At 41.3% G+C, this 10,888-nt stretch overlaps 1 protein-coding gene across 1 annotated transcript; it reads right to left on the reverse strand.

The window, feature by feature from the left end:
- Nucleotides 1–1,456: 1,456 nt before the first annotated feature.
- On the reverse strand, nucleotides 1,457–6,772 carry dld (deltaD). Its single transcript, XM_056249942.1, has 11 exons — nucleotides 6,121–6,772; nucleotides 5,727–6,023; nucleotides 5,250–5,310; nucleotides 4,906–5,163; nucleotides 4,225–4,285; nucleotides 4,008–4,138; nucleotides 3,723–3,892; nucleotides 3,394–3,610; nucleotides 2,491–3,298; nucleotides 2,302–2,407; nucleotides 1,457–2,196 (listed from the first exon to the last, which is right to left on the reverse strand). Exons 1-11 carry the CDS (start codon nucleotides 6,166–6,168, stop codon nucleotides 2,191–2,193), a joined length of 2,163 nt encoding a protein of 720 aa, XP_056105917.1. The 5' UTR covers nucleotides 6,169–6,772; the 3' UTR covers nucleotides 1,457–2,190.
- Nucleotides 6,773–10,888: the final 4,116 nt, after the last annotated feature.

Below are 10,888 nucleotides of genomic sequence, written 5' to 3' on the forward strand. Positions count from 1 at the left end.
ATCTCTCAATAGACCCTATTTGAATACTAGAACTATACTTTGTGTTATATTACCTTGGCATTACATTTCAGAAAACCAGTTAAAGCTGCTGCATGAGTGTTTGTAGCCGAGGGAGTGATGGCAAATTAGCAATCTTTCTCTTTTCTGACAACTGTAATCAATCTCTTAATTTTGTTTAGAAAGTCGTAGAAACGCTATTTTTCGCTTTTGAAGCAAATGGGAATGCAAAAGTTATATTTGTATTAGTATATATTCACCACAACTATGATGACTTCTGCTTCTGAGAACCCTAGAAATGTGAAAAGTGTCCATTGCATCACATCTTTTGGTCTTTCTTGAACAGGACAAACTAATGAGGAACACAATATGGATGTGTACTGCTGTTAACAACAACAAACTGTACAAAAACTGTTTACACTATAGCTTGCCGCATATGTTGGAGTAATGGGTAAGCACAACTTGCAACTTGCAAACATTTTCACCCTGAGCCTGATGAGATGTTTTAAAATAAGATTATAGCATAAGTATTTTGCTATTGAATCACACACCAAACACAATGCTGAAAACACACACAACTGAAAAAGATCTAATAGAAGATATTTGCCGCAGTGCGTCAGGCCTACACTGAATGAAGAAACAAAAGAACTGCTTTAGGCCTGTCTCCTGTTATTTTCCAACTCAGCGAAATCCTATTGTGCGAGTGAAAAAAGTTAAGTTAAAAGCTTAGCGTGGTATGTGAAAGCAACTGTCCAACAGTTGGCTAATACCAGTGAATACTTTTCACTGTATCCTCCCTGAACCCGCAACCAAAGACTCTACAAGTTCTACAGAGCTCAAATCACTTCTAATTTTTACAGTTATTGATCGAAAGGAAATATTGGACAGTATAATTACTTTCCATATTGAAATAACTATATTGAAAAAGCATAATGATATGCTCTCTTATGCTCTAAATACCCATAAAATGCCATTCCTTAAATACCATTTAATAGGATGAAAAGTCATATCACCAGAAGGACTTCAATAGTTCTATTCAGGGGTCTGCTCGAATATGTTAACCCTTAAATATCTATGCTTGCAGATTGTTCTGAATGATAAAAAAAGAAAATACTGCATGTTTAATACATATTAAAATGGTAAGGGAGGGAGTGTTCCTGTTCTCCTTTTGCTTTATAAAAGTCACATAATGAGCTTGGCTACAGCTTTGACATAAAAAGTTCTACCAAACAGAAACTTCACCCAAACCATTTGCAAAAAGTGGTTTTGATGTTTTTGTCAAAGAGCTCTTGCATCCCAAAAATACCCTGCCATCAAGATCGAGGCTGTAATTTGTCTTTACCGGGTGTGTCTTTGTCTTACTCAGTGAGGTTAAAAAGGAAAACATGCTACATTTGTCACATAAATCTGGCAAAATGAACAAAATGATTTAAAGATAGCAAACTCAGTACAATAACTCAGTAATACCTGACCAATTTCGTGATATTTCATACAGGATTTATTTGGAAAAATATTAAGGTGATTTTTTTTTCATGGGCAACAGTCATAAAAACAATTCCTGTAAGTTTTGACAGCGTGTTTAAATACATTTACATCAGAAAAGTCACATCGACCCGAAGTGCCTTATTTACAATAGACAAATTTGCAAAATGAAAAAGATTTTAAATTACATCAAACTTCACGCACACGAAAAAAAAGAAACCACAAACACATCGATCACAAATAACATTTAAATAAAAGAAATACAAGCTTTCCAAAAACAAATCAGTAACAAACATATTTGATGGCAGTGTTTTTCCTCAACTGATCTATGTAACGATCAGAGAACTTCCAGATACACACTGCAGTCAGTGCATATGCATACACAGTATTCGATTCAAATGTGTGTTAAATACATTAAAAATACAACCCATCATAGTGCAATGAGGTAAAACCGTCCCTACAGGAAGTGCAGCGAGTCCACTTGGCACGTTCCTGGGAAACAAACTTTGAGAGTCCGAGCCAGTATGGCCCAACGTCCTTTCCTGCAGTCACTGTGTTTACTTCAGTTGAGAACCAGCTCATTCTGAATATCACCTTCAACATAAGTTTCACAGCAGCAGTCACATGAAGGAAACCTTCCCTCTGGTTTGAGCAGCATTACTGGAGTAAAACCTCCTGTAGAACAAGATGAGCTACAGCTCCGTTGTGGCGTTACACCTGGAACAAGAAGAAATGGCATAAATCTAGCGTTCAGAAATCTACATTTGAGATTTGCAGACTAATGTCTCATGACTTCAAACAAGAGAAAGCTTCTGGACTTACCTCGGTTGCAATAATACATTCATCCTTCTCCTCTGATAAAACAAAGACTGACTGGTACTTTGTGTCTTTGCACAAAGAATCTGTATGTTTCCTCTCTGAAGAACCACTGAAAATGAAAAGAATCAACTTTAGTACTGCATAACAACACCTTGTCTAAAGTAACCAAAATCCACACACAACAATATTTACCTTTTTAAATGATTTCTGTGTTTCTCCTCTGAGTCGGACTCGAAATCCTCGCATTTTGTTGCTTCGCTCTTCTCAGAGTCCTCTCTACCCAAGTCCTCTGGCTTTAGCTCATGAACAAGATTGTAATCCACTAGAGAGTAACGAGATTTGAATCCGTTTTTTTCTCCGGCTGTGGCGTCGCTCTGAAAGTCCACTTTCTTGTTGATGTTCTTTACTTGCGCGGTTCCGATGACGCTTACGGACAAGTCCTTGTCTCGGCTGCAGTTGTTGGTCAGGTTGTTCATGGTCTCGATCTCACTATGGCTGTCGACTTGCTGGCTCGTCTGCTGCAGCTTAAGACGGATGTAGACGACCAAGACGGTGCCGCCGATCAGGACTAAAAGCACTAAAATAATCCCAGCACAAACCGCCGTCCAAGGAAAGGCTCCATCGTCCTCGGCGTAAGAGTATCTTTTGTCGGCTTCCTCAACAACGGCTTGTCCCTGTGAGTTCTCCGGGAGCAAGAACTGACAGTTACGTCCTCCGTAACCCGGGATGCAAGCGCACACATAGCGTCCATCCCTCTCATGACAAGTGGCACCGTTGTGGCACGGGTTGTGGAGGCACTTGTTGGCCGTGGAGGTGCAGTTCTTTCCGTTGTATCCAGGTTGGCAGGTGCATGTGTAGTCGTTGAGTCCGTCTTGGCACGTGCCGCCGTTCTGACAGGGATAGGCGGCACACTCATCGATGTTGTCTTCACAGTGCGTTCCAGTGAAACCCTCAGGACACTGACAAAGATAGGAGTCCACAAGATCTAGACATTGGGCACCTGCAGAATAAGAGTAAGATAGAAGACATGAGACAACTGATTCAAACACTCCCTCTTCAGCATTTCAGGGATTTGAATGGGAGCAATCAATGTACCATTCGAGCAAGGGTTGGAGCTGCAGTGATCAATCTTCTTTTCACAGTTGAAACCAGCGTAGCTCGTCGGACACTGACAGAAGTATCCTCCATCAGGGTTATCAGCGCAGCGTCCACCGTTGAAGCACGGCCCGTCGGCGCAAGTCATGGCGCTCAGCTCGCAGTTTCTTCCGTAGAAACCAGGAGGACATGTGCAGCTGTAGGTGTTTTCAAGATCCTGTGAAATCCGAGGAACAATTGAGAAGAAGTTAGGACATTGAACAAAACTCAAGTCCTATACAACACATAAAACAGAGATTGAATTGTCTCGTATATTTATTAAAACTCACAGTGCAACTTCCTCCATTTCTGCACGGGCTGCCAGAGCATTCGTTGACCTCAGTCTCACAGCTGTCTCCGGTGAAGCCAGGTCTGCATGAGCAGGTGTAGCTTCCCTGGCCAGTGTTGGTGCAAGTGGCCCCATTCTGGCACGGTTTGTGATGTGTGCAGTAATTAAGATCTGCAACACAAAATAAAACATGTAGGTTAGTCTTCTCTGCTGCGTCCAGAGTCAATGGACAACTCTAAACCAACAACTTGTTCAACTACTCAGTTTATGATGTCCAAAGGCTCACCTTGGTTACAGAAGAGGCCTCCCCAACCCTCTTGGCAGTTGCATTGCCATGGCTGTTGGCAGGTGCCATGCAAGCAGCCCGGATAGCGGATGCAGTCGTCACAGTACTTTCCATTAAATCCCACTCTGCATCTAAAAACACCACAGAGGACCAGTTAGTATGTTGTTAACTTCCACAGCAATGAAGGTTGAGTGTTAAAAATCTACATCGCACTTACTTGCATTCACCGGGTTTGTCGCAATACCCATGGTCTTCATCGCATCCCGGAAGACAGATTGCTATAAAGAGAAATAATCATTTATTATTACCAGGTCCTTTCTGACAGACTCCATTATTATTATTATTCTGGCACAGCTTGACCAAGCTGCTCACTCGTACTTTGTGGGTAACAACAACAACAAAAAGTTCTCCTCACAACCATTGGAAGGACACTCTGGTTAACACAGTTGCACTCATACAAAAGCTTCCTAAACAAAAGCCCCTTTTTTCTCTAACTGTGGGTCAGAAGTCCCCTTTTTCACTCTGTTCATCCAACCCCCTCCCCATAATGTCCCAGAGTCGGCGCAGATAAGGGTGGACAGCTGGTGTACATGGTGCCAGTGCAGGACAGCTGCTCTATTGTCTACCTTCACTCTGCAGCTGCCCCCTTCCAACAATACCTCACCGCTCCGAGCCAATCAGCGCCCAGCGCTCTGCCAAGTAACCAATCAGGCGTTACATTTAATCTATGGCACGCGTGCCATTATTTGGCCAACGTCCCTCATTTGAATCACACAAACGCCTGTTGCTTGCTACCATAGCGACGAAGTTTGTTGTTGTTTTTTTCCTCGCGAAATACCGAAGCAAGCATGCACTAAAAACTTTCAAAACACAGGTGATAAATATAGTTTATACTTACGTTCTGTGCAGTAATGTCCTTTCCAACCGGAGTTGCAGATGATTTCTCCGCGCTCTCCGCAGGTGAAGTGGCCGAAAGTGTCGTCGCGGGGACGGCAGAAGACAGAGCAGCCCTCGCCGTAGTAATGCTCATCACAAACGAATCTGTACGAGTACTTCAGCTCTGTCCTCCCACCGACCTGTAGATCTTGGGACCATTCTTCGCCCACTGTCAGGTGCCTTTGGGTGGTCACACGACTGATCAGACGTTCTGGGTTTTCTGTGGACGTTTTAAATTTTGCGTTAGCTCATTCCCGCACAATGATGAACAAAAGCGTAACTTCTGTTGAATGCATTTCGCGTTACCTGTCGACAGATCATCGTTGGAATCGGTGTGCAACGCTTCGATAATCAGCGAAAATGTTCCCTAAAACATAGAAAATTACGTGTTAATATGAGTTGAAAGGTCAAGATTAGACTAGAAACGCATTCCTCCACACTTCCCTGCTGATTTACATATAACGGAAGATGTGAATGGCTTGAGGTGTGATCGCACTGGGGATTCGAGCTTCATTTTTCCGATTTCACACTTACTTACTGCAGTAAAATGAAAGGTTTCGGAATTTCACACTGAGCTGACAATTATATTTCAACCCAGGGGATGTGACTTTTCCCACCCGCTAAAGCGTCTAAATACCCACATCCTGAGTCCTTATAGATCATTACGCTGTAATAAACCACATCAAAACGAACAAATGTAGGCTATCAAGATATACAGTAGCCTACAATGTAAAAAAAAAAAAAAAAAAAAAAAAAACACACACACACACACAAACTACTCACCGGCCATGTGAATCCAAAGGAGAACTGAATGGGATTGGTGAACGAGCTGTCAGGAAAGCTCTCGGGAACTTGGAAGGAGTTTGATCCGAGCACTGGGGTAACGGACCCACCGTAAGTGCACGGAGGATCTGGAGATACATTGGCTTGGTAATGTTTCAGGCAAATCCTAAAAAAGGTTTTGCATTCACACTGCTGAGCCTCTGGCGCGGATCCTTTGCAGCAGTTTGCGTTGCCTGTCACCCCCTTCTTGTTAAGAAACTCCTGCAACTTTAACTCGAAAACCCCAGAACAAAACCCCTGAAAAGACATGCAAATAGAATCAATTACTAAAAGTTGCCATCATAATGTGAGATCATTGCTCACGTACAGTAAATCAGACGTTGACTTTAATTACCTGGCTTATCACGACACACAGCAAAGCCGCTATCATAAGTCGTCCCATGGTGGAGATGATCTGAACTGTGTTGTGAAGCTTCCACGGGCCAGGCGATTGTATGAGACCGTGTCTCAATAAATCATTGAGGCTCGAAGTTCTCCACTCAGTGCAGGCAGATGCTCTGTTGCGTTCACTTTATCTGCTCATGCAAGCCCATGAAAGTCTCCCTTGAAAAAAAAAATCAAGCAATTAAATCCCAAATACGAATATAAAGAGGAAACCCCGATGCGCAAAAAAAAAACGGGGACGAACAAATTCCCTCAGAAGGCGAATACTCCAAGTTGTCAAAAGTTTGCAGTCCACTTAGTTTAGGAAGCAGGGGGGGAAATGCAGAAAACCCAGGAACAGGGTTCTTCTTATCTTATTTTCCGTTTATACAATTGGCGTGGAAATGATCCAAACTTTCCTCCCGTATACTCTTGTTTCCATGTGAGAGACTGACTGGATTGTGCGTGTTTAGTGTCCCAGTCCTCCTGCGGCCGGTTATATACAGGCAGAGACTGCTAGGGTAATGAGATGCAAATGAGCTACTCCCCAATCTGGCTCTGGTTGTCACAAAGGGACACTTTTCAATCCACACCATCCCCAACAACCCCCCTCCCCAAGAAAAGAAGAAAAAAATCGGCAAATGGTCACTGAGCTGTAAAATGTGCAACTATTTGCCACTGAGAGAGAGAGAGAGAGAGAGAGAGAGAGAGAGAGAGAGAGAGAGAGAGAGAGAGAGAGAGAGAGAGAGAGAGAGAGAGAGAGAGAGAGAGAGAGAGAGAGAGTAAAAAAAATAATTTACATACAGGAAAATAAGCAACCTTGAGAATCCTGTACATCCCACTCTGACCTAAAACCACAAATTACATCACACATTGCAGGAATGTCGCATTCCTGATAACGGGACAAATAAGTCTACAGCGGGGTTTGTGGTGTTTCTGGGCTGTTCATTGCAATATGACTGAAAAGTGGATCTTTGTCTTATATTAGTCATTAAAACGTATGCTACATATTACATGTGTGCTAACTTTTTCATTTTTTTCTATTTATTGAGTTCGTTAAAAAGGTCGTTGTAATGTTCATCACTGTAAAAAAAAATATTTTCAAACTTTGTATCTTGTCCAATCAACTTAACATAATATTTTGAGTTTCTATCTCAATGAACTCAAATTTTTAAGGCAACCAGGTAACTTTGGTAACCAGGTAAAAATGATTACATATTTGAGCTAGTAAAAGGTTTATTATTGTAAAACATTATAATAACAACAGAATGTCAAACCATCATTCCTTATTAATTTTTTCTAAACTTTTTTATCAGTTAACCTTGTGATGATTTTCTAATTTTCTCCATAAATTAAAGCAATATATGGCCAATTTTACCGTGGCATTTTACTTCCGTTTAGATGACAACATTTTTACAAGTCGAATTAGGCGCCATTCTCCTCGCATAATCAGGTCATGCAAAGAGAACATATTTATCCTTATGAACCGTCTTTGCTTTTTTTAACAACACATCTTTCATTTCAGTGGTTTGAGTTTTGGTGACTCTATAAGTTCGAGTTTCCATCTGGATTGTAAACGCTGAACTGGTGTGTGTCGTTCGCGTGGCTGTCATTAAGGCACTTTGTTATTGTGTGTGGGGAGAATAAGTTCTCTCTCTCTCTCTCTCTCTCTCTCTCTCTCTCTCTCTCTCTCTCTCTCTCTCTCTCTCTCTCTCTCTCTCTCTCTCTCTCTCTCTCTCTCTCTCTCTCTCTCTCTCTCTCTCTCTCTCTCTGTGCTCTCAGCTGTATGGTAATTCACACAGCACCTGCTCCCCTCACAATGAGAATGAGCTCCCCTCTCTACACGTCATCCCTCACAAAAGTACCTAGCAGCTTCTGTTGTTTTGGTGTTTTATCAATTATTTTGCGTTTAATTTGACGAGGAAGTTTCCAATGCGTTTTTTAATCGTTCATATTGTTAAAAAAATCGCGCTCGCGCTCTTTTCGCTCTTTCTCGTGAGCGTTTGTTTGTGTGTGTGTGTGTGAGAGAGAGAGAGGGTGGTCTTCATTAGTGCGTTAATTAAAAGCGCTCGCGGTTTTCAAATCCAGAGGAATGCAACAATACGTGCACAGTTACGCGTTGTAGGGAGCTAGATGAGCAGATCTGAAGAAAATAATTCAGTCCTATTCGAAGCATGCATTATTGTTTAATCGAACGCGTTTGCTGATGCGATGGGATGTTATCGCGCGACAGGTGTCATTGCATCACACTCCGGAGAGTTATTGAACCGCTGGCCGTAAATAAGAGCGGAACCGTGTCACCCAGCTATCATCACACTATTCTTTGCCCTGACGTTGCACACATTTCCCGATTAGCCCAGCAAAGCGTCACTGAAAAGCATGCTGAAAACCCTCAGATTTATGCCCACTTCGCTTATTCTTTTCAAGCATAATTTATGCCACGCGATTCTGTCCTGGTTAAATCAAGCAGAAAGCTCCTTTCTCGCATTCCTCCTCTTTTCTGAAGGTGGACTATGGGGAGACTGTTTAACTTAAGTGTTTCTATAGGGGGCTGTTGTACTTTAACTCCTGCCCACCAGTAGCTGCGACAAACAAAGCCGGGACTCGAGCTCTGACTCTTCATCTTTCTTTGCGCTTTAATTTTCATTGATTCTGAATACAAGGGGAGCCCTCGGGGACTCTCTCTGAAGACGCGTACAGCCCCCTCCCCAAGCCAACCATCTGCTACCAACCAAATGGCGTTTTTTCACATCACAACTGCATGTCTCCACTCTGCCTCTCTGGACAGTGCGCGCGCACGCGGGCTTCCTCCGAATGAGACTGGAAGCATGTAAAGAAGCAGCACATGAATGCCGCTGAAGGGCCATATGGTTAGGGAAGCTGCTGGAAGTGGCCGTGGGAACACAGAGTAACGGCTTGTGGGAGAGTGTCTGCGAATCGGCGCAGATCCGTCAAAAATTAAGTAGAGCGCAAATGTTTGATTTTTTTTTTTTCTCTCTCTGAATGAGACGGCGCAGTCCCATATGAAAGTGTTGTGGCATCAAGCATGTGAATTCGTTTTAACCTTATTTTGTGTTCAGGAAAAGGACAATACAATATATTGATAGTAGATCCCCCCATCATGACGCAGCAAGGACTCGCGCTGATTAAAATAACAAAGGATGTGTCGCGTGCATGGCTCGGGTGGCGCGCTTATTATGAAAAAAACAAGAAGAAACAATAAAACGCACTGTGAATCAACTGCTTCCGGTGTAGGAAGTTACTTTTTAATTACTTGAATCAAATTCTATTTTGAGAAAATGCTGAGAGAGAGAGAGAGAGAGAGAGAGAGAGAGAGAGAGAGAGAGAGAGAGAGAGAGAGAGAGAGAGAGAGAGAGAGAGAGAGAGAGGTGAATTCTTCAACAGACTCGAGGACTGTCGCGTGCCGTCGTCCTTTAGGGAACATCTGCCCCTTTCCCTGGGGTGGTTTTGTTTATGTGAGAAACTTTGGTTCAAAGAGGAAGAAAAAATCAATAGTTCACCCGAAAGAGAAAAACTTGTGCTGCTCATCTAAGCTACATTGAATTCCTGCGTCTGCCAAATGTGACTACACATCTGTTGTTTCTATTATGGTATAATTAATAGCTGAAGAGTTGAGAGGAAAAAAATCTAAACATAAATACAGTTTTATATTATGAATATCATTTTAGTTAAGTTTCCCCTCTTTATCAGTTTGTGAAACTCATTCAAGGATTGACATATTGGATAGGTCCGCATGCCCTAATTTATATAATGGGGAAGATGCCCCTTTAAGAATGTGGATTTACTTTTCAATTGTAATTATTTTAGATATAAGTTTGGCATGCATGTGCAGGATGATGATGATGCATCATCCAATCTGTTATTATCTGAAATAAATGAAATATCTGCCCCCCCCCCCCCCCAAACCCAACCCAACCCAACCCAACCCATAAAAGACCTTTGACATAATTCTTATTAATATTTATATATATTTTAACAAAGTGTCAGTAATGTAAAATACCGAAATAAACTGTACAAAAAATGTAGCCTACTTTGACAATTTAGTTGATAATAGTTAAAAACGCAATGACAGACAAAGCAGAATCCCTGTAAAAGAGACTCATCTGAAAGGTAAAATTATTCTATGACTTATATACAGGCATATGAATATTTACTTATTTAATTGCCCATATTTTAATTGAAAATATGTCATAATAGTAACACTATGAATGCAAATTTTCAGATTTTAATGAAAGTGAATATGTCTTAAATGTACATCTATGGAAATATTGAATAATAACCCCACAAATTATTAAATAAAAAAATATTACACTAGTAACAACTTGCCACTTGGGGCCTTGTGTGACAATTCTCCACACATCTAAAAACATGAAGGTGTCCACAAAACCTTCATTAACAGATAGACACAAAAAACTTTGATATTCAACATAATACACGGTCATAGATGAAAATTATATTCAGATGAAATGACAAAATTAAAGATAGCATAGCCATTCATCATAATTCATAAGTGTCATCTATGGTCAGGAGAAAAAGATGAAGGTGGGGTCATCTTTCGCTATTTTTATCCTATATATCCTATATATTTTTATCCTATATATTTTATTTTTATTTTTTTAGTGTCCATTCATTCATGGCCGGCATATTTTTGTATTTAAAATATGTATTTTGCAAAACATACAGGGGAAATAATGCCTACTAAATACGGGGAGAGATAC

This window comes from Rhinichthys klamathensis, unplaced genomic scaffold, assembly GCF_029890125.1.
Source record: "Rhinichthys klamathensis goyatoka isolate OS25496 unplaced genomic scaffold, OSU_Roscu_1.1 h1tg000003l_1, whole genome shotgun sequence".
Classification (NCBI taxonomy): Eukaryota; Metazoa; Chordata; class Actinopteri; order Cypriniformes; family Leuciscidae; genus Rhinichthys; species Rhinichthys klamathensis.